Source organism: Bombina bombina, chromosome 6, assembly GCF_027579735.1.
Source record: "Bombina bombina isolate aBomBom1 chromosome 6, aBomBom1.pri, whole genome shotgun sequence".
Taxonomy (NCBI): Eukaryota; Metazoa; Chordata; class Amphibia; order Anura; family Bombinatoridae; genus Bombina; species Bombina bombina.
The window spans coordinates 736,927,533-736,952,708 of record NC_069504.1 but is presented as its reverse complement, the minus strand read 5'-3'; the positions used below and the strand labels follow the sequence as shown (position 1 = coordinate 736,952,708).

General features: G+C 42.4%; 1 protein-coding gene across 1 annotated transcript in view; it reads right to left on the bottom strand.

Moving 5' to 3' along the window:
- Positions 1-25,176, bottom strand: part of PIWIL2 (piwi like RNA-mediated gene silencing 2) — a 1,312,150-nt gene that overhangs the window by 443,903 nt on the left and 843,071 nt on the right. Inside the window, exon 11 of the mRNA XM_053719412.1 lies at positions 21,202-21,390. Coding sequence (XP_053575387.1) covers positions 21,202-21,390 — 189 coding nt within the window. The remainder of the gene's footprint in view (positions 1-21,201; positions 21,391-25,176) is intronic.

Genomic DNA, 25,176 nt, shown 5'->3' with positions numbered 1-25,176 from the left:
GTATCAGCAGATTGAAGAAAATCAAGAGGATGGCCCTTTATCTTAGGCTTAGGGAGACTGTTCCTTAGTTGCTATCGCCTAGCTGAACATGTCCCATGGTTTAGGAGCATTAGGGAAGAGGGGGGAATTAGAATGTAGTCGCTTAGTTTTTTTTTCGCTAGGAAATCTAAATTTAAGGGTGAGGTGTATAGTTTACAACAAAGAACTTAGACTAGGAGTACTAGTCGAGTGTTGAGGAGGAACTGGTTTGATTTGTTAAAAATTGTGATGTATGTTTTATATTGTTCTCTGTGTTGCTCACTGAATTTTTTTTTCTCTAGCCAACAGGATGCTCGCCTCTCTCCCAGGGACCCAGTGAGAGGGCAGATTAGTCTTAGTCGACAGAGCATGGTCATAAAACTGATGGAATGGTCAAGGTATTTCAATGCAGTCACAACACAAAGCCCTACAATACCATACATACCAGCACATCAAGCACACAGGAAATTACACTATGTTGAGTAGTCATTTATCTATAATGAGTTGGAACGTGGGGGGTATCACTTCCCCACAAAAGCGTAGATCTATATTACGATACTTACACTCCAGAGGGACTGACATTGCCATTCTGGAGGAGACACATTTATCACAATTAGAACATCAGAAACTGAAACAGAATTGGGGGGGGGGGGGAGGTTATTTATACGCCATACGAACAGCGGAGAGCTAGAGGAGTGGCGATCCTGTTTAGAAAGAATTTGCAATACACCATCACTAAAAAACAGACTGACCAGGAGGGGAGATTTGTCATGATTCAGTTAGAAGTTGGGGGACTATCCTTCGCGCTGGTTGGCGTATATGGGCCGCAAACTCAAAAACAAATGTTCTGGAGGACACTTCACTCAGAGATAATAAGGTTCACCACTTCACCTCTCCTCATTGGAGGGGACTTTAACATTGCCCCACAGGTCACCGCAGATAGATTTTCTAACCCAGACAAAAACACTCCAAAGACCCAGAGAGTTCTTAACTTTAAAAAAGAGTCACTGGTGATACGCACTCTGGCGAGATCTTTGAGCTTGCAGGATGTGTGGAGAGCCAAGTACCCAGAGAATAGGGAATACACCTGCATGTCTGTAGCAAAGGACACCTTATCGAGATTGGATTACTTTCTGGTCTCTTCAACGATGTGCCCCAGAGTAGCAGAAGGAGCAATAGACCCCATAACAATTTCGGATCATGCACCTATAGGGGTAAAGATCCACACAGATTCCCCTAACCGTAAATCTAACAAATGGGTTTTTCCGACATATCTGTACAAAGACCCAAACTTCTATAGGCATATCCTAGGTGAATGGCACACATATTCAGACCTTAATAAGGCACACACAGATGACCCCCTCCTATTCTGGGAAAAGGCCAAGGCTGTTTTGCGAGGAGCCATATCGGCTATTGCCACATCCCTTAAAAAACAAAGCAAACTAAAAACGGAACAGCTTATATCACGCCTTTTAAACGCGAGAAACAAATATCTTAGGAATCCCAACAACACAAATAGGCACAAATATAAGGAAGCCAAAGCACTTAGGGATAATTATATTTTCCAACAAACCAACAAAGCCCATGCTAAGGCGCAAGCCAATTACTATAGGTTTGGGAGTAAAACTTGGAAGCTATTGGCCAGAGTTACCAAACTGACTAGGAAAAGGAGTTCTATTCTAGCGATAAAGCAGGGAGGAGTCATATTAAATAAAGAGACAGACATCCAAGACCCCTTTACTAGCATTTACAAAAGACTTTACTCATAGAAACACGTACACGAAGCGGATAGGGAAAGATTCTGGACTCCGAATATAGAGCGCAACCAACTTAGGGAAATTAATTCTCCCATCACCCAGGAGGAAATAATAGCCACAATTAAAGATTTAAAACTAGAGAAGTCCCCGGGCCCTGATGGGCTGCCGGCGGAATTCTACAAAAACAAAATGTATGCTTACCTGATAAATTTCTTTCTCTTGTGGTGTATCCAGTCCACAGGTTCATCCATTACTTGTGGGATATTCTCCTTCCCAACAGGAAGTTGCAAGAGGACACCCACAGCAGAGCTGTCAATATAGCTCCTCCCCTAACCCCCACCTCCAGTCATTCGACCGAAGACAAGTAAGAAAAAGGAGAAACTATAGGGTGCAGTGGTGACTGTAGTTTAAAAAATAAAAACACCTGTCTTAAAGTGACAGGGCGGGCCGTGGACTGGATACACCACAAGAGAAAGAAATTTATCAGGTAAGCATAAATTTTGTTTTCTCTTGTAAGGTGTATCCAGTCCACGGGTTCATCCATTACTTGTGGGATACAAATACCAAAGCTGTAGGACACGGATGAAGGGAGGGACAAGGAAGGCACTTAAACGGAAGGCACCACTGTCTGTAAGACCTTTCTCCCAAAAATAGCCTCAGAGGAAGCAAAAGTATAAAATTTGTAGAATTTAGAAAAAGTATGAAGCGAAGACCAAGTCGCCGCCTTACAAATCTGTTCAACAGAGGCCTCATGTTTAAAAGCCCATGTGGAAGCTATCGCTCTAGTAGAATGAGCTGTAATTCTTTCAGGAGGCTGCTGGCCAGCAGTCTCATAAGCTAAACGGATTATGCTTCTCAGCCAAAAAGAAAGAGAAGTTGCCGAAGCCTTTTGGCCTATCCTCTTTCCTGAGTAGACAACAAACAATGCAGATGTTTGACGAAAATCCTTAGTAGCTTGCAAATAAAACTTTAAAGCATGAACCACGTCAAAATTGTGTAACAGATGTTCCTTCTTTGTAGAAGGATTAGGACACAGTGACGGAACAACAATTTCCTGATTGATATTCCTATTAGATACTACCTTAGGAAGAAACCCAGGTTTGGTACGCAAAACTACCTTATCTGCATGGAAGATCAGATAAGGGGAATCCCACTGCAAGGCAGATAACTCTGAAACTCTTTGAGCCGAAGAGATAGCTACTAAAAACAGAACTTTCCAAGATAAAAAGCTTGATATCTATGGAATGCAAGGGTTCAAACGGAACCCCTTGAAGAACTTTAAGAACTAAATTTAAACTCCATGGTGGAGCAACAGGTTTAAACACAGGCTTGATTCTAACCCAAGCCTGACAAAACGCCTGAACGTCTGGAACATCAGCCAGGCGCTTGTGCAAAAGAAAAGACAGAGCAGAAATCTGTCCCTTTACGGAACTAGCCGATAATCCCTTTTCCAATCCTTCTTGGAGAAAAGATAGTATCCTAGGAATCCTGACCTTACTCCACGAGTAACCCTTGGATTCACACCAATGAAGATATTTACACCATATCTTATGATAGATTTTCCTGGTGACAGGCTTTCGAGCCTGAATCAAGGTATCAATGACCGACTCGGAGAAACCACGTTTTGATAAAATCAAGCGTTCAATCTCCAAGCAGTCAGACGCAGAGAAGTTAGATTTGGATGTTTGAATGGACCTTGGAGTAGAAGGTCCTGCCTCAGCGGCAGAGTCCATGGTGGAGAGGATGACATGTCCACCAGATCCGCATACCAAGTCCTGCGTGGCCACGCAGGTGCTATCAAAATCACCGAAGCTCTCTCCTGCTTGATCTTGGCAATCAGACGAGGGAGGAGAGGAAACGGTGGAAACACATAAGCCAGGCTGAAGGACCAGGGCACTGCTAGAGCATCTATCAGCGCTGCCTGGGGATCCCTTGACCTGGACCCGTAACAAGGAAGCTTGGCGTTCTGAGGAGACGCCATCAGATCCAGTTCTGCTTTGCCCCATAGTTGAATCAGCTGGGAAAATACCTCCGGATGGAGTTCCCACTCCCACGGATGAAAAGTCTGCCGACTTAGAAAATCCGCCTCCCAGTTCTCTACTCCTGGGATATGGATAGCTGAGAGATGGCAAGAGTGAACCTCTGCCCATAGAATTATCTTGGAAACCTCCATCATTGCCAGGGGACTCCTTGTTCCCCCCTGATGGTTGATAGAGGCTACAATCGTGACATTTTCCGACTGAAATCTGATGAACCTGGCCGCAGCTAGTTGAAGCCAAGCCTGAAGAGCATTGAATATCGCTCTTAGTTCCAGAATGTTTATCAGAAGGAGGGCTTCCTCCTGAGTCCACGAACCCTGAGCCTTCAGGGAGTTCCAGACTCCGCCCCAGCCCAGAAGGCTGGCATCTGTCGTCAATATAGTCCACTCTGGCCTGCGGAAACTCATTCCCCTGGACAGATGGACCCGAGATAACCACCAGAGAAGAGAATCCCTGGTCTCTTGATCCAGATTTAACAGAGGAGACAAATCTGTGTAGTCCCCATTCCAATGGTTGAGCATGCAAAGTTGCAGTGGTCTGAGATGTAGGCGGGCAAACGGAACTATGTTCATTGCCGCTACCATTAGGCCGATCATTTCCATACACTGAGCCACTGACGGTCGAGAAGTGGAATGAAGAGCACGGCAGGAAGTTAGAAGCTTTGATATCCTGACCTCTGTCAGAAAAATTTTCATTTCTATGGAATCTATCAGAGTTCCTAGGAAGGAAACTCTTGTGAGAGGAGAGGGAGAACTCTTTTCTATGTTCACTTTCCACCCGTGAGACCTCAGAAAGGCCAGAACAATGTCCGTATGGGACTTGGCGATTTGAAAAGTCGACGCCTGAATCAGAATGTCGTCTAGGTAAGGGGCTACCGCTATGCCCCGCGGCCTTAGAACCGCCAGAAGGGACCCTAGAACCTTCGTAAAGATTCTTGGTGCCGTGGCTAACCCGAAGGGAAGAGCCACAAACTGGTAATGCCTGTCTAGGAAGGCGAACCTGAGGAACTGATGATGATCTCTGGGAATCGGAACGTGGAGATAAGCATCCTTTAAGTCCATGCTAGCCATATATTGACCCTCCTGGATCATAGGGAGGATGGTTCGGATTGTCTCCACCTTGAAGGATGGGACCCTGAGAAATTTGTTTAGGATCTTGAGATCCAAGATAGGTCTGAAAGTTCCCTCTTTTTTGGGAACTATAAACAGGTTTGAATAGAAACCCAGCCCCTGTTTCCTTGGAACTGGGTGGATCACTCCCATAACCAGTAGGTCTTGAACGCAACGTAAGAATGCCTCTCTCTTTATCTGGTTTACAGATAGTTGTGAGAGATGAAATCTCCCCTTTGGAGATGAACCTTTGAATTCCAGAAGATATCCCTGGGAAACAATCTCTAGAGCCCAGGGATCCTGGACGTCTCTTGCCCAAGCCTGGACGAAGAGAGAAAGTCTGCCCCCAACTAGATACAGTCCCGGATCGGGGGCTACTCCTTCATGCTGTCTTAGAGGCAGCAGCAGGTTTCTTGGCCTGCTTCCCCTTGTTCCAAGCCTGGTTAGGTCTCCAGACTGGTTTGGACTGGGTGAAATTTCCCTCTTGTTTTGCATTAGAGGAAGCTGAAGCTGCGCCACTCTTGAAGTTTCGAAAAGAACGCAAATTATTCAGTTTGGCCCTTAATTTATTGGACCTATCCTGAGGAAGGGCGTGACCTTTTCCTCCGGTAATATCAGAGATTATCTCCTTCAGGCCAGGCCCGAATAGGGTCTGTCCTTTGAAGGGGATGTTAAGAAGCTTAGACTTTGAAGTAACGTCTGCTGACCAGGACTTAAGCCATAGCGCCCTATGCGCCAGAATGGCAAAACCTGAATTCTTAGCCGTTAGTTTGGTTAAATGAAAAACGGCGTCAGAAATAAAGGAATTAGCAAATTTAAGAGCTTTAATCCTGTCTAAAATATTGTCTAACGGGGTCTCCACCTGTAGAGCCTCCTCAAGAGACTCGAACCAAAAAGCTGCTGCAGCAGTAACTGGGGCAATGCATGCAAGAGGCTGGAGAATAAAACCTTGATGTATAAACATTTTCTTAAGGAGACCCTCCATAGGATCTAGGAAAGCACAACTGTCCTCGACGGGGATAGTTGTACGCTTAGCTAGGGTAGAGACTGCTCCCTCCACCTTAAGGACCGTCTGCCACGAGTCCCATATGGCGGCATCTATGGGAAACATCTTTTTGAAAGCAGGAGGGGAAGAGAACGGCACACCTGGTCTATCCCAATCCTTAGTAATAATTTCCGAAAACCTCTTAGGGACTGGAAAAACATCAGTGTAAAAAGGCACTGCAAAGTATTTGTCCATCTTACACAATTTCTCTGGAACTACAATGGGTTCACAGTCGTCCAGAGTCGCTAAAACCTCCCTAAGCAATAAGCGGAGGTGTTCAAGCTTAAATTTGAATGCTGTCATTCCAGAATCAGACTGAAGCAACGCCTTCCCTGAGTCTGAAATGTCACCCACAGATAGAAGCTCACCTTCCTCGGCTTCTGAGTATTGTAAGGGTATATCGGACACAGGCATTAAAGCGTCAGAAAGCTCTGTATTAGTTCTAGCCCCAGAGCTGTCTCGCTTTCCTTGTAACCCTGGCAGTTTGGACAATACCTCTGAGAGGGTAGCATTCATAACTGCCGCCATGTCCTGTAAGGTAAAAGAATTAGATGCGCTAGATGTACTTGGCGTCACTTGAGCGGGAGTTATAGGTTCTGACACATGTTGAGAGCTAGATGACATAATCTCCCTTTTTTCAGTCAGAGAATCCTCTGGAGATAAATCTTTAAACGCCATAATATGGTCTTTATAGTTTATAGAAATGTCAGTACACTTGGCACACATTCTAAGAGGGGGTTCCACAATGGCTTGCAAACATATTGAACAAGGAGTTTCCTCTGTCAGACATGTTTAACAGACTAGTAATGAGACAAGCAAGCTTGGAAAACACTTTAATAAAGGTGAAACAGCAATTAACAAAAAACGTTACTGTGCCTTTAAGAGAAAAAAACTGCAAAACAGTGTAAAAATATAGCAAAGTCTTCGAAATTTTTACAGTGTGTATAAGGGACTAAAGCAACATTGCACCCACTTGCAAATGGATGATTAACCCCTTAGCCCCCAAACCGGATTTAAAAAACGTCATCTACCGGTAAAAAACAGTTGAGCACCTTGCCACAGCTCTGCTGAGGCTCCTACCTGCCCTCAAATACGATTTAGAGAAGAAATAAACCCTTTATAATGGTCCTCAGATGCCAGAGGACTCCTCTAGGGAAGCTGGATGTCTCAGTCTGAAGTAAAACTGCGCATCTAGAGAGCGAAAATAGGCCCCTCCCACCATGTACTGGAAGTCAGAGGGGCCTTAAAAAAATACTCCTAGGAGTATCTGACTAGCCATGTAAAAAACTAGGCCCCAAATAAAGACTTATCTCCCTCAGAGAAAAAACGTCCTATTTATGAAACATGTAAACGTTTTGTCACTAAGTAATATGAGTATAAACATGAGTATTACCCTGTTTTGTAAGCATGATCCCAGTCGCTGTTAAATCACTGCATCTAGCTTACCTCAAATACACAAGGCTCTGTCAGCATTTTCTAGAATTTATTCATCTCTCTAGAAATAAAAATACTGAACATACCTCAAAGCAGGTAATCTGCAGACCGTTCCCCCAACTGAAGTATTCCCATACTCTTCAGTTATGTGTGAGAACAGCAATGGACCTTAGTTACAAACCGCTAAGATCATCAACCTCCAGGCAGAATTCTTCTTCTAATTTCTGCCTGAGAGTAAAACAGTACAATGCTGGTACCGTTTAAAAATAACAAACTCTTGATTGAAGGTAACACTGCACTAAGTCACTACATATCTCTTGATACTTCCTATTTTGTCGAGAGTTGCAAGAGAATGACTGGAGGTGGGGGTTAGGGGAGGAGCTATATAGACAGCTCTGCTGAGGGTGTCCTCTTGCAACTTCCTGTTGGGAAGGAGAATATCCCACAAGTAATGGATGAACCCGTGGACTGGATACACCTTACAAGAGAAATTATGGGATCAGACATAGCTGGGGCCTTGGCAAAGCTGTTTAATGGCTTACTGGATGACACAGTGGTGCCCTCGGTTAGATTTGTGGAAGCTCACATTAGCATTATACCAAAGGAAGGACGGGACCCCCTCCTGGCACAGTTTTATCGCCCTATATCCCTGCTTAACCAGGATTATAAAATCCTAACAAAAATTCTGGCGAACAGACTGGCAAGAGCCCTACCGTCACTTATTCATAGCGATCAGACCGGTTTTGTCAAGGGTAGATCGTTAGTCCTTAACATCAGAAGAGTCCAGACAGTCATTCAGTATTATTGGAAGCTGTCACATGATAGTAAGAGGAGAGAAAATCATAAAGAAGCAGCCTTATTACTAATCAATGCTGAAAAAGCCTTCAATAAGGTCTTGTGGGAACACCTCTTCCATACTTTGGGGAAGATGGGAATAGAAGGCTCATTTGTAAAGGCGGTATCTAACTTATATAGGATACCGCAGGCTTCCATTCTTGTAAACAGGACAGCCACATCGCCTTTCTTACTTCATAGAGGCACGAGACAGGGTTGTCCCCTGTCTCCGCTTCTCTTTGACATTGCTATTGAGCCCCTGGCGTGGAGAATTAGGCAACAACTAGAGGGAATGCAGATCGGTGAGACATTCTCGCATGTCTCACTTTTCGCTGACGATATGGTACTATTTGTTCAGGACCCCTGCAAAAATATTCCCAAATTAATGGAGTTAATAGAGGAGTTTAGTAAGATCTCGGGGTATGTGATCAACACAGATAAAACAGAATTAATATGGCTATTTTCAAAAGGTGATAGGCAAATCCCAAATTTCGACTTTAAGGTAGTGGAAGGGAATTTTAAGTATTTGGGAGTAACTCTTAATATCGATCTGCGGAAGTGGTACTCGATAAATTATGGTCCCTTGCTAGGGCAGTTGAAGAATTTGCTTAAAACATGGTCCCCGCTTCCTTTATCCTTATCGGGCAGAGTGGTACTCATAAAAATGGTCTACATTCCAAAATTACTTTATTTTTTCCAGACATTGCCTTTTCTACTTAAAAAAATCAGATTTGCAGAATGTAGTGAGGATGGTCCTTCAATTTGTATGGTCCAAGAAGAAACATAGGGTTAGCTACTCCAAACTTACAGCATCACGTGAGATGGGTGGTCTGGCGCTACCCAACTTTGAATTTTATAACTGGGCAGCTCAGTGTAAGTTTGATATTGATTGGTTGACGGGGCAAGGAAAATTCACAAACACTAAATTGGAAAACACAGTGATAAAACCTTGGACATTAGAAATGATACCACATATGACTCATTCGCAGGCGACTAAATACCTAAATGACATTGACCTACTGAATCAGCCGGCGAGAGCCTGGAGACTGACCTGTAAAGATCTGGGAGGGGATCATAGGGTACTGGCTTAATTTCCACGGGGGGGGGGGAATCCCGAATTCCCTGCGGGTATCACATCTGAAGCCTTCATTCACTGGAAAGAGCTAGGACTGCGCACGGTGGGCCAGACGTTGCTGCCAGAGGGGAATCACATGCAAACTTTCGATGAGCTGAGGCAGGTGTATGGGTTGCCTAGAACACACCATTATGCTTACCTGCAGGCTAGGCATTACTACACAACACTATTGAGGGAGAAGGGAGGAGGTGAACAATCACAGATAGTGCAAAGTGTGCAGTTAGTAGAGCAAAGCATTAAATCCATATCACCGCTATATAAGAAGTTGAATAGAGTGACTAACACCTCATGCTTGGGTAGACTTGCTGAAGTTTGGAGCTCCTTGTTAGGGGAAGAAGTGACCGGTAAGGAGATTGAGGAAAGTATACTTAAGGTTAGACGAGCCACCCTTTCATCAGAAGTTAGGGAATCACACTTCAAACTCATACACGATAGTTATATAACACCTAAGAAGTACCAGAAAGGGACAATAAATGCCCAAAGTGTGGGAAGGAAGATGCAGACATTAGGCACATGCTGTGGAGCTGTCCAAAGCTAGTTAAATTTTGGAAGATGACATCTTACTGGGCGAACTTGAGTATGCATACCCACATCAATGAACTGACGCTTAGAAATATCACACTGTTAGACTTTGGGGGAATACTATTCATGTCCAACATAGTTTTAATAGCCAGTAATCTGATATTTCAGAACTGGCTCAAACGTAATCCACCTACTGTGACACAGTTGAAGCAGACACTGCTACATCAAATGCTCGTTGAAAAATCAGATGGATTGGGAGACATGACTAAGAGAGTGAGGTCTTTTGTTCCAAATTTTGAACCATTTATTCGTACGCTCCCAATCACATTGCGTAAGATGGTTATAGCACCATTGAGAAACACGGAATACATACTAGAGGCTAATCTGAGAGGTGAGTGGGAGTTTGACTAAACAGGGAACTAGGAGCGAGGGGAGATGAGGTGAAGCAATCCGAGTTGGCAAATGTTAGATAAGTTAACAAAGATTATTTTGTCTATAAGTTAAAAATGTGCCTTATGGGAGGACTGATTCATTGTTCACAGGCCAAGATTATACCTCTATTGAAAATGAACTTATCATGTATACCTCTGGCTTTATTGCTCTTGAAGGAAAGGGTCGGATTGGAAAACCTTCATAATACATCAGTTATGTTGAATTTGTAACATTTTACCCATGTTGAACTATTAATGTTTTGGTTTTCCTGTATTTGGCACACAAAAATAAAGATATTTAAAAAAAACACACACAAAAAAAAAAACCTGGCATGCTACCATGAAGCCATAACTATGTGCTCAGGTTCCAGGACCCCTACATAGCTGCCTTCCCTAAAGAAAGAACACTCCCAAGATAGGGCACTGAACCACAGCGTCCTAGTACCAGAATCCAGTCTCATGATCTTGTGTACGCAAGGAAAAACCCCTTGGAAACGAGAAAACAAGGACCCTCGGGCCTCAACGGATACTGAGATACCTCCAAGTCAAAGGAGGGCAAACATAAAAAAAACTCATCCCAAGTCATAGAAGTGGAGAAGAGGAAGAAGAGAAACAGTAAAAACCCTACCAATTGAGACAAGACCATTCGGCCATTATCGCCAGCTCAGCTGATACAAACAACTTCAAGCCCACAGCAAGGTGCAATAGCTGCCCCTGACGACAATAGTAGGGACCCGTCAGAGAGACCGTAAAAATAACCGTCAGGCAGTTATCAAATCCCTGTGAGACAAAAACCTCCCCCCCCAAGGGACAATCGAGAGTTCCAAAACCCAAGGGTTGAACTGAACCGCCCAGGCCCGAATCCAGACCCCAAAATCTCAGGTAAGAGACATGGCCATAAATCAGACTCCCAAAAAGTGAATCGCACATTCCAATGTCCTCGGACATTGGACACTCGCAAGAGCCTCAAACCCAAGAGCCTAGAAGACATCTTAACAGGACTAAGAAGATGACAACCAGCACGCGGAGGTGGATCTGAACCCAGGACCCCCTACCTGCAAGCCCAAAGAGCTAGATCTCCTAGAGGGTGGAGGGGAACACCCCAGAGTCTAAAGACCACAGGGATTACAAGGGACAGGCTCCAATCCGGTCCTTAGATTGAGAAGACTACATAATCTCCAAAGATCCTTACAGGATCAATCTCCCGGAAATCCCTGTACCAGGAATAACGATTGGAGCCTCACAGCTCCTGGCAGACAAGGGGAAAAAGCTGGGGAAAAACATAATTTATGCTTACCTGATAAATTCCTTTCTTCTGTTGTGTGATCAGTCCACGGGTCATCATTACTTCTGGGATATAACTCCTCCCCAACAGGAAATGCAAGAGGATTCACCCAGCAGAGCTGCATATAGCTCCTCCCCTCTACGTCAGTCCCAGTCATTCGACCAAGAATCAACGAGAAAGGAGTAACCAAGGGTGAAGTGGTGACTGGAGTATAATTTAAAAGATATTTACCTGCCTTAAAACAGGGCGGGCCGTGGACTGATCACACAACAGAAGAAAGGAATTTATCAGGTAAGCATAAATTATGTTTTCTTCTGTTATGTGTGATCAGTCCACGGGTCATCATTACTTCTGGGATACCAATACCAAAGCAAAAGTACACGGATGACGGGAGGGATAGGCAGGCTCATTATATAGAAGGAACCACTGCCTGAAGAACCTTTCTCCCAAAAATAGCCTCCGAAGAAGCAAAAGTGTCAAATTTGTAAAATTTGGAAAAAGTATGAAGCGAAGACCAAGTTGCAGCCTTGCAAATCTGTTCAACAGAGGCCTCATTCTTAAAGGCCCAAGTGGAAGCCACAGCTCTAGTGGAGTGAGCTGTAATTCTTTCAGGAGGCTGCTGACCAGCAGTCTCATAGGCTAAACGTATTATGCTACGAAGCCAAAAAGAGAGAGAGGTAGCAGAAGCTTTTTGACCTCTCCTCTGTCCAGAATAAACGACAAACAGGGAAGAAGTTTGGCGAAAATCTTTAGTTGCCTGCAAGTAGAACTTGAGGGCACGAACTACATCCAGATTGTGTAGAAGACGTTCCTTCTTTGAAGAAGGATTTGGACACAAGGATGGAACAACAATCTCTTGATTGATATTCCTGTTAGTGACCACCTTAGGTAAGAACCCAGGTTTAGTACGCAGAACTACCTTGTCTGAGTGAAAAATCAGATAAGGAGAATCACAATGTAAGGCTGATAACTCAGAGACTCTTCGAGCCGAGGAAATAGCCATTAAAAACAGAACTTTCCAAGATAACAATTTTATATCAATGGAATGAAGGGGTTCAAATGGAACACCCTGTAAAACGTTAAGAACTAAGTTTAAACTCCATGGCGGAGCAACAGCTTTAAACACAGGCTTGATCCTAGCTAAAGCCTGACAAAAAGCCTGGACGTCTGGATTTTCTGACAGACGCCTGTGTAACAAGATGGACAGAGCTGAAATCTGTCCCTTTAATGAACTAGCTGATAAACCCTTTTCTAACCCTTCTTGTAGAAAGGACAATATCCTAGAGATCCTAACCTTACTCCATGAGTAATGTTTGGATTCGCACCAGTATAGGTATTTACGCCATATTTTATGGTAAATCTTTCTGGTAACAGGCTTCCTAGCCTGTATCAGGGTATCAATAACCGACTCAGAAAAACCACGTTTTGATAAAATCAAACGTTCAATTTCCAAGCAGTCAGCTTCAGAGAAGTTAGATTTTGATGTTTGAATGGACCCTGTATCAGAAGGTCCTGTCTTAGAGGTAGAGACCAAGGCGGACAGGATGACATGTCCACTAGATCTGCATACCAAGTCCTGCGTGGCCATGCAGGCGCTATTAGAATCACTGATGCTCTCTCCTGCTTGATTTTGGCAATCAATCGAGGAAGCAGCGGAAAGGGTGGAAACACATAAGCCATCCCGAAGTTCCAAGGTGCTGTCAAAGCATCTATCAGAACCGCTCCCGGATCCCTGGATCTGGACCCGTAGCGAGGAAGTTTGGCGTTCTGGCGAGACGCCATGAGATCTATCTCTGGTTTGCCCCAACGTCGAAGTATTTGGGCAAAGACCTCCGGATGAAGTTCCCACTCCCCCGGATGAAAAGTCTGGCGACTCAAGAAATCCGCCTCCCAGTTCTCCACTCCCGGGATGTGGATTGCTGACAGGTGGCAAGAGTGAGACTCTGCCCAGCGAATTATCTTTGATACTTCCACCATTGCTAGGGAGCTTCTTGTCCCTCCCTGATGGTTGATGTAAGCTACAGTCGTGATGTTGTCCGACTGAAACCTGATGAACCCCCGAGTTGTTAATTGGGGCCAAGCTAGAAGGGCATTGAGAACTGCTCTCAATTCCAGAATGTTTATTGGAAGGAGACTCTCCTCCTGATTCCATAGTCCCTGAGCCTTCAGAGAATTCCAGACAGCGCCCCAACCTAGTAGGCTGGCGTCTGTTGTTACAATTGTCCAGTCTGGCCTGCTGAATGGCATCCCCCTGGACAGGTGTGGCCGATGAAGCCACCATAGAAGAGAATTTCTGGTCTCTTGATTCAGATTCAGAGTAGGGGACAAATCTGAGTAATCCCCATTCCACTGACTTAGCATGCATAATTGCAGAGGTCTGAGGTGTAGGCGTGCAAAAGGTACTATGTCCATTGCCGCTACCATTAAGCCGATCACCTCCATGCATTGAGCTACTGACGGGTGTTGAATGGAATGAAGGACACGGCATGCATTTTGAAGCTTTGTTAACCTGTCCTCTGTCAGGTAAATCTTCATTTCTACAGAATCTATAAGAGTCCCCAAGAATGGAACTCTTGTGAGAGGAAAAAGAGAACTCTTCTTTTCGTTCACTTTCCATCCATGCGACCTTAGAAATGCCAGAACTAACTCTGTATGAGACTTGGCAGTTTGAAAGCTTGAAGCTTGTATTAGAATGTCGTCTAGGTATGGAGCTACCGAAATCCCTCGCGGTCTTAGTACCGCCAGAAGGGCACCCAGAACCTTTGTGAAGATTCTTGGAGCCGTAGCCAATCCGAATGGAAGAGCTACAAACTGGTAGTGCCTGTCTAAGAAGGCAAACCTTAGATACCGGTGATGATCTTTGTGGATCGGTATGTGAAGGTAAGCATCCTTTAAATCCACTGTGGTCATGTACTGACCCTCTTGGATCATGGGTAAGATTGTCCGAATAGTTTCCATTTTGAACGATGGAACTCTTAGGAATTTGTTTAGAATCTTTAAATCTAAGATTGGCCTGAAAGTTCCCTCTTTTTTGGGAACCACAAACAGGTTTGAGTAGAACCCTTGTCCTTGTTCCGACCGCGGAACCGGATGGATCACTCCCATTATTAACAGATCTTGTACGCAGCGTAGAAACGCTTCTTTCTTTATCTGGTTTGTTGACAACCTTGACAGATGAAATCTCCCTCTTGGGGGAGATAATTTGAAGTCTAGAAGGTATCCCTGAGATATGATCTCTAGTGCCCAGGGATCCTGAACATCTCTTGCCCAGGCCTGGGCGAAGAGAGAGAGTCTGCCCCCCACTAGATCCGGTCCCGGATCGGGGGCTCTCGGTTCATGCTGTCTTTGGGGCAGCAGCAGGTTTCCTGGCCTGCTTGCTCTTGTTCCAGGACTGGTTAGGCTTCCAGCCTTGCCTGTAACGAGCAACAGCTCCTTCCTGTTTTGGTGCAGTGGAGGTTGATGCTGCTCCTGTTTTGAAGTTCCGAAAGGGACGAAAATTAGACTGTCTAGCCTTAGCTTTGGCTTTGTCTTGAGGTAGGGCGTGGCCCTTACCTCCTGTAATGTCAGCGATAATCTCTTTCAAACCGGGCCCAAATAAAGACTGCCCCTTGAAAGGTATATTAAGTAATTTGGACTTAGAAGTAACATCAGCTGACCAGGATTTTAGCCACAGCGCCCTACGTGCCTGTATGGCGAATCCTGAGTTCTTAGCCGTAAGTTTGGTTAAATGTACTACGGCCTCCGAAATGAAGGAATTAGCTAGTTTAAGGACTCTAAGCCTGTCCGTAATGTCGTCTAGCGTAGATGAACTAAGGTTCTCTTCAAGCGACTCAATCCAAAATGCTGCCGCAGCCGTAATCGGCGCGATACATGCAATCACCATAGTCCTCTCACACATCCTATCTAGTCGTTGGGTGCAAGAGAATGACTGGGACTGACGTAGAGGGGAGGAGCTATATGCAGCTCTGCTGGGTGAATCCTCTTGCATTTCCTGTTGGGGAGGAGTTATATCCCAGAAGTAATGATGACCCGTGGACTGATCACACATAACAGAAGAAAATGGGAATTACCCACACCCCAGCGCTCCCAAATAAAAGAGCAATCGAGATACTGAAAAGGAAGGACTGTTCACACTTCCAGACACAAATGACCCGACCACCTAAGAAGGGAAAAAAGCAGCCCAAGCAATCTTAAGAGGAACTGCGACTAGGCCACAAGAATCAACATCCTGAAGATACCGAAAGCGAAAATGAAACTCGCCAACCAAACTGGCACTCCAGACATCCAGAGGTCATCCAAATCTCCAAACTATAAGGGAATGGAGAACTACGGTTCTGAGTCCAAAGGACCTCCAGAAACCATGATGAAGCCGTAGCAGGATCCGAGCCCGGAATCCACATCATTAGGCCAAAGTGAATATCCTGTATCCAACAGGATAACCAGCAGACCGGCACCACGTGGGTGACATGAACCGTAAGGAACAGCAGCTAGCACCCGACCAGTACCCGCCTGGTACAAGAACACTCCAGAACTGTCCAAGGTCCAAGAAAAATCAACCTGCAAGGATCGATAACAAGAACTATTAACATAACTATGTCTTTATATAGAATGTGGAACTTCTGAGGAAGTGCCCACGCGACCACAAAATCGCAGAGAAAGAACATTGCCAAAATGGAAAATTATATTAGACATTAGCTTCTTAAAACAAATCGAACACATCCTAACCGGATCAAATAAAATGAAGGCAGCACCCATGAGAATGGGCACGCTAACAGGACCAGTCGATCAGAGGCCCCGTTCTCCCAAGCTCAGAACTGGAACAGATACTTAAAATTAAGGAAAAATGGAGATGTCAAGGAGATTGGTTTTATCCCCATATGTCTAAGCCAGATTGCCATCTGGCACAGAAGACCGAGGATCCCTCGGCCCACTACAACTGGAATTCTCCAGCACCTCCAAAACATGTCTTAGTAAGACACAAAGATGTGCCAGTCTATAACAGAAAGCAAAATGATCCCCCGCTGGATCGATGGACGACCCCGGCCCCGAGGATGGGGGCCCCTGAAGCCTCAGAAAACATTGCTTCCCCAGAAGGCCGAACTGAATCAGGCGATCTCACACCCGACGGGCCCTGGTTGACAGAACAGAGACAGCATCTTAAAAAACTTCTCCTGGGAGATTTAAATGTGCCAGCGCCATAGATATGGCCATGCGGAACCGTGCTGTAACCTCTGGAGGAAACAAGCCACCTTCCGGAGAAGGAGTAACAGCCATAGGGACACCTGCTTGCGTAGCAAAAGAAGGTTCTGGGACACACACCTCACAGGACATGGAATCCTCAGGGGCGGATGGCTCAACGCACCCTAAGCTCCCTAAATGGGGGGAAGAGAGTACTCTAGAACGGCAATCAAACATAACTGCTGGGCGAGGATAACCCGGGCTATTTCATATTCTTCACAAGATGTATCCTCCGAATCGGAGATATCAGTCTCTAAAAAATCAGAATCCTCCAAAACTTGGGGATTGCAGAAACAGCACCTTACCCCCAATGGCTGGGGCACTCACCACCTCCTGTGAACCAGACAACTAACAACAAATAGGCCCGCGCACACTGATGATAAGGCCGTTATGGTAAAAAAGCACGGGTTATGGTAAAAAAGCACGGCTTAATGGTATCAGGATTTTTATGAACTACTAAATATGTTAGTGAGTATATGGCTTATATAGTAAAAGTATTTAGAGCAATCTGGCTATGGAGGTGAGACGGTGGATAAGGTGATTTTTATGTGAATACATATATATATAATCCTAAAGAACAGAATATACACCAATTAAAGTATTGTAGATAATATATGAACTCTGATGTAGATAATTTAAAAACTTATTTTATAATTGTAAGTATATGAATGACAAAATAGGTATTAGAAAAGCATCTGGTTATGATATAAGGTATATGCAAATCTTATACGTATATACAGTATATATATAAAAAATCCCAAATGGACACAATGTAAGCAAAATGTAAGGTATGGATAAGTTTTAAACGTATGTATATGAAAATCCAAAAGATGCAATGTGCACCAATTTAAGCAAAATATAACAATTTAATAAAATACATAAAAAACATTAAAAAGGGAAGTCTCCCTTATAACAAGATAAATAACTAGCATAAATACTGACTTGCGCTTTATACTGACTTGCGCTTGTAGTAACGTGTTCAATGTGCTGATAAAAGTATCAAATGAAGCCAAGGTCTGTGGCTTATACAATAGAACGAATGTACCTTAGGAGTATTGGTGAATAGTTCCAATGAGGTCTTTACAGATGAGAAGCAGAGACCCAATACTGTGTGGTCTAAAGGGACCAACCTAACCGCTCGTTAGCAGTTTGGCGTTACCTGTCCATTGGTGAGAGGCGGCTTTTTGAAGGAATCTCACGTGACCCCTCTGAAGTCACAGATGCAGTCTTGGCAACCGAAGTGATCTTTGGTGTTTAAAAAAGATCCTGGGTGTTATTTAAGATCCTCATAGGATATAATTTTGCAACTTGGTAGAGAATGTATCCTTGGGTCTTTAGATATTCTCCCCTATTCCGTAACAAGACGAGAAATCCTGGGGGAAAATAAGATACAATCTTGGCGATCACAAATGTGACTATAGGATCTTTATTTACTTGATAGTAAACAATGCTGAGTTGTAGGCTTGACGGTCGCTAGTAGCGACTAGGGGATATTAGTTGATATTGATTAGCAACCAAACATCAAATCCCTATTACAGGTACAAACTTGGCGGTCACTAGATGTGTGTCTTACAGCAGTTGTAGACTTGGCGGTCGCTAAAAGCGACTAGAGAATATATAAAGGTATTGAATATCATAAAAACAGCAAAAGCCTGTTTGCAGATTTTTCTTTCAAGCACAGTCAATTGTAATACAAAGACAAGATACAAGGTGACAAGACATGTCTTGATAATGCCTAAGGGCGAAACGCGTTGACCTTGACACTGTTGTCACCTTGTATCTTGTCTTTGTATTACAATTGACTGTGCTTGAAAGAAATAAGAAAGTAAGAATTTGGTCTATAGCTGGCTTACAGTAAATGTGGTGAGTTTGTATTCAAGCATACCAGTGGAGAAAGGGATGGAAGCTATACATTATTTTTTGAATAACTTTACAGGTTTTTTATTGGCCCACAAAACGTTTGTATTGAGTGCCTTGCGTTTTCTTACACACAATTACTATTAAGCGTCTACATCTATATTTACAGGGAACACACAGTTCCCATAGACCACAATGTAAAAGCACTTTTCAGTGGTATTTTTTTCAGTTACACAGCCGAATACTTTAGCCTGCCTACAAATGCGGGATAATTTAGCACTCCACTTGTAATCTAGCCCATAGACTTTTACAAGTGGTACATTGGCAACCTGCTCCTCATTTGGTGGGTCACAGAACAGGAAAATCATAAAATTTTTGAAATTTCTTAATTCTAATTCCATTGGCCTGAGTTTTACATATGTTTGTGATCCATGCCAAATAGAGGACAAGACTATATTGAAAGCCTATAGCAGTAGTGTATTACATATATCAAGCATGAATCTCAGACACTATGGAATACGCAAGGGAGTATTTATCAGATTAAAGAGAAATTGTTTCACACACAAGATTTTCCAACAACAATCTGAGGAGTTCAGAGAATGCTTTAAAGAAAATGGCTTCCCCCCTTAATTGCTAGACAGAGCATAAAAGGAAGTAAGTGCAATTGATATTGTTACAGGAAGGTTCACAAAAAAGCAAGGCAATTGATAAAAAGATCCCCATATTTGTAACAAATTATAGCAACCAAATTGAGGAGATTTCAAGATTATTAAACATCATTTACCTATATTGCAGGTGGATGGGGACCTTTATCCCTGGGTGTCTTAAGGATGTAAATGTATATCAATAAGAAATAAAACCCTAGGCAACATGTTAGCTATGTTGAAGTAAAAACTACAAGTAAGACAGGAAGAAGTTGGATACCAAGAGAACAAAGACAAAGTGATAATATGAGTAGCATCTTAGTCTTTACTGCGTGATGCCTTTTTAACATGTAAATAATAAAAGCTATGTTTTAGTTTTTATTATTGTTCCCCGTCTCACATTTTTGTTACTACACTGTATTGACAAAATTGGAGATTCTTAAAGTGAAAGTAAATCCTAGCATTTTACAAACGCTAGGATTTACTATTGAAGCAAATAAAGGGGACTTTCATTCATGAAGTATAAGGTACTTCATGTAGAAAGCACCTTTGATTCAATCAATCACCATTTTTACCTTGTACAGGAGCCCACAGCAAAAAAAAATTTGGCTAAGAGGTGACGTTTTCACCTCTTAGCCAATAGCTGTGCGGTAAATCCGGCTCCCATGGGCGCCAAGCCGGATTTACCGCACGGCTATTGGCTAAGAGGTGAAAATGTCACCTCTTAGCCAAATTTTATTTTTTGCCGTGGGCTGCTGTACAAGGTAAAAACGGTGATCGGTTGAATCAAATAAAGAAGCTTTCTACATGAAGTATCTTATACTTCATGAATGAAAGTCCCCTTTATTTGCTTCAATAGTAAATCCTAGCGTTTGTAAAACGCAAGGCTTTACTTTCACTTTAAATAGCGGTTTGCAGGTAGATATATTGGTAGGAGGTGGAGCCTGCTCACAGTGCCAAGGATCTATCAATGAGCGCCCACTCTAACATAAGGAGTGATTGGTGAATTGATCCACATTTTGCCTGGGGGAAGAGTGCCAGAATAAAAGGAGCAACACTCTGTAGAAAAGGGGAGTTTGTGGATATATCCACATTTCACATGGGAAAGCTGTGACATCTTTGCACTGGAAGAAGATTTTCACTGACTGGATGAAAACTCTTGTCTATGTCTCTGTTCTGTGTGAAGGCTCTCTGAATATGAAATAAGATCTCAAGTAAATTAGAGAATCCCTTTCTGTCTCATGTAGATCAGTACAATATTTCATCTTACTCTATTAAGGAGGCAAACATTTAACTGAGGGATTCTAGATGTTTTCCTCCTCCTAGTGGACAGGAAGTATAATCTCACATGAGATCATTTTATGTAATCTTACCGTTTTATGTAAAAAAAAGGAGGAAGGAATTATTTCTACATTTCAAACTTTCCCATAAGCCTTTTCCACTTCCTGTAGTGCCCTGCAATGTCTCAAATTAATAGTGCCCAAAAAGTCACTGCAGTAACCTAGAAATGACAATGCTTTAACACTGGTTACCTAAATCAACAGAACACTCAATTTCTGTCAAAATGCATACAAGTGTCGTAGTATACCCCTTATGACCAACAACTTAGATAGGGAAAGGCCAATGGACCCTAGGAAGGTATGTAAAAAAACATCTTATACACTGTTAATTTACTCATCACAGCAGCACTATATCAAAGTAACTGGTCAAACAGATTTGTGCAAATGATAGAGCATGATGTATCAGATTAATTTACAATTTCGTATTCATTTCGATTCTAATAAAAAGGAAAGTTAATTTAGCTTCTGCACTTTGATAACATTTTAACAACATCATTTTTGCATAAAACTAACCTGGCTGTCCAAAAGTGTCTTGATGCTCCTTGCATAGGTGTCTACACGATCATTCGTAAGTTCCAAACAGTTAGGTTTATTCACTCTCATGCCAATAGGTCCTGCAACCCTCTCGAGCATCCCAGTTAGCTCACGGGCCTGACTACTTGCACGTTTTGTGTACAAAATTGCCCAATAAAGGAGAGGAACCTGGTTTAAAGAAGCAGAAAGAGAAAAAGTCTAAAATAAAATAAATTCTTGGGAGGAACTACATTTTATATGTCAACAATAATAAAGAAATGCTATTGACAAAATAGCAGAGGAATAGATCCAGGGTACAACAACTGCAGATTTTGTAGTGTTCCTGAAATGACTGGTTGCAGACACACAGACATGCTCATTAACCACAATACCAAACAAACAGTCATTCCGCACAAGTCAGATGCATAAAAATATAATCCTTTAGTGCAAAAAAATATACAAATCCATGATTAAAAATCAAATAGCAACAATAACAAAAGTGGTAGTCAGTCTCACGTTGCAGACTGCTTACCTGTTTAGTTTGTTAAGCCGTACTCATAGCTTGTCTGGGGGCATCAACTTTACCATATTTAAATGCCCAATTTGTATCTCATTGGACAACTTACATATGACGTGTCCTGACTCACTCTTAGACTATAGTTTCCAATTCTACCATATTAACAATTACAAACAGTTATATATGCATACTTAAGTAATATAAGGAAAAAGCTCATCTGTTTATATAAGTTAAAGTTTTTAACTGCAATGTTAATAATAGGGAAAAAGCAAGCCCACTTCTTAAACTAGTTGTGATATACTTTCTTACAAATACTTAGTTGCAACCACAATTAGCAGATTTTGCTACAAATGAATAAAGCAAAGATCATGTAAAGAAAACTAAAATAATGCTTATCTGATAAATTATTTTCTTCGGATTGATGATGGTCCATAGTGCTCCATAATATGTGGGATATATTTGCCACCACTAGGAGAATGTCAAGAACCCACATAAGAACTTAAAATCTCTCTCACCTCTATTCAATTCAACATATAGCCGAGCAGAGAATAGGAAAAATACAGGTAGGAAAGAAAAAACAGGGTCTGTAGAGGTGTCAATAAGAACCATCACCCCACAAAAAAATAGGTGGGGCCAATGGACCATCAACATTCCAAAAGTAAATCATTTATGAGGTAAGCATACATTTTGTTTTCTTTCGTAAAATGATGATGGTCTATAGTGCTTCATAACTTGTGGGATTAATACCCAAGCAGGTGATCCATGTTACGGAAAGGGTGGGATAATTCTCCTGGCAGATCCTATTTAGTGAACACTGCTAGCCTGAAGGACTTTCCTTGCAATGCAGCTTGCGAAAAAGCAAAAACACAGCAATACAATTATGAAAAGGTACTCAGAGAAGACCATGTTGCAGCTTTGCAAATCTGTTCTAAAGATGCATCATTCCTGAAAGCCCACAATGTTGCAACTGCTCATGTAGAGAGATCTGTGAAATGCTTAGGAGGAGACTTTCCTGCCACCAATTAAGCCTTGTGAATCACTTGTTTGAGCCAAGAGTCCATGCTACCGTAAGTAGACCTCTACCCCTTACATGTCCCAGAGTAGTGAACAATACAACTAGAAGATTGTCAGAATTCTTTAGTAGCTTGAAGATATAACTTCAAAGCTCTGACTTATTCACGATATTGCAAGAGTCACTCCTTAAACTACTAAGATTTGAACACAAAGAAGGAAAAACTGTTTCCTGATTAACATTTTCCAAAGAAACTACTTTAGTAAAAAAATCGTATATAGTACAGAAACAATCCAGAGGAGATTGCTACAAGAAAAGTGAAATACTGCGCACATAATAGAGTATTCATATGTCCCTGTATCATTCAGCTGCTGTGAATTATCTCTTCTTTGTGAATGATAAGCCCCAGTGATTAAAGGGACAGTACACTGTAAAATAGTTTTTTCATTAATGTATTTTAAATGACTTGTTATACCAACTGCAGAGTATAAAATATTTGAGAAATTGCATTTTCATGCTTTTATGTGTATATGAAGTAGCTGATTTTGAGCTTTGAAACCACAGCCTATTACAATGGGTTGAACTTAAAGGTTATATCATATCTCATTATGTTATAACTTTGTGTACACAGACTTGCTTCCTTATCATTTATTTGGCTGGAACACCAAAGCTCAATACATAGAGAGAACAATTATAATTTTATTACTTAACTATCCTGCATCCCACTGACAGTGTAACTTCTACTGCTGGCTGTGTTTACTTAGGCTTGTCAATAGCATATACTCCAGTATCAAAACTTTCAGTATAGGTGGGGATACCACAGGCTAAATCAGCTATTTCAAATGCTAAAATAGGAGTAAAGGAGCAGCTTGTAACCAATTTACTAGACTCTAGCAGGTAAAAAGATCATTGGGAATAATTTAAAGGGGAGAACATTTTTGGGTGAACTGTCCCTTTAAGTCTCACATTGGTCTGAACTCTTAAATATAAATCCATAAGCAAATAGCTTTAACACCGCTATTCTCAACCATCTCATGTGAAGCCAAGAACAGAACTGAAAAGAGATAGGAGGTGGAAGGGATTTTAAGCTCTTATGTGAGTTATTGAACTCACTATAAATAATGAGAATAAGAAGATGCTAGAATTTATAATCGTTTTAACCAACACACAAATTATACTGAACGATAATCCTGAACTACCCTGCAAGTACTTACGCCCAATAATTAATTAGGTCAAACTCAAGAGTTCAACCCCAAGAGACATCTGGTCTTTAACCCCTTCAGGACCGGGAATTTTAGAGAAAAATGTGCCAAAAGTACCAGAATTTTATTTAGAATTTTTACTATGACTCCATTATAATTTACCAAAATTATATTTTTTAAGTAGACAAACCAAGGTATTGATCTAGGCCATTTTTGTTATAATTTATGCCACCATTTCAGCATCAAATGTGATCATATTAAAAAAAATTGTTAACTTTTTCACAAACTCTGGGTTTCTCACTGAAATTATTTACATACTGCTTGTGCAGTCTTAACGCAAATGGTTGTAAAAGCTTTTCTGGGATCCCCTTTGTTCAGAAAAATCAGATATGAATGGCTTTGCCACTGCTTTTTGGTAAATAGAAGGTTGGTAATTGTAGCTGTGCACCAAACTTGTGGGAATATTCTCTTCCCCAACAGGAAATGGCAAAGAGCACAGCAAAAGCTGTCCATATAGTCCCTCCTAGGCTCCGCCCACCCCAGTCATTCGACCGACGGACAGGAGAAAAAAAAACAGGAGAAACTATAGGGTGCCGTGGTGACTGTAGTTAAAGAAAGAAATTCATCAAACCTGATTAAAAAACCAGGGCGGGCCGTGGACCGGACACACCGTTGGAGAAAGTAATTTATCAGGTAAGCATAAATTCTGTTTTCTCCAACATTGGTGTGTCCGGTCCACGGCGTCATCCATAACTTGTGGGAACCAATACTAAAGCTTTAGGACACGGATGAAGGGAGGGAGCCAATCAGGTTACCTAAACGGAAGGCACCACGGCTTGCAAAACCTTTCTCCCAAAAATAGCCTCAGAAGAAGCAAAAGTATAAAATTTGTAGAATTTGGCAAAAGTGTGCAGGGAAGACCAAGTCGCTGCCTTACATATCTGATCAACAGAAGCCTCGTTCTTGAAGGCCCATGTGGAAGCCACAGCCCTAGTAGAGTGAGCTGTGATGCGTTCAGGAGGCTGCCGTCCGGCAGTCTCGTAAGCCAATCAGATGATGCTTTTCAGCCAAAAGGAAAGAGAGGTAGCAGTAGCTTTTTGACACCTCCTCTTGCCAGAATAAACGACAAACAGAGAAGACGTTTGTCTGAAATCCTTTGTTGCTTCTAAATAGAACTTTAAAGCACGAACTACATCTAAATTGTGTAACAAACGTTCCTTCTTTGAAACTGGATTCGGACACAA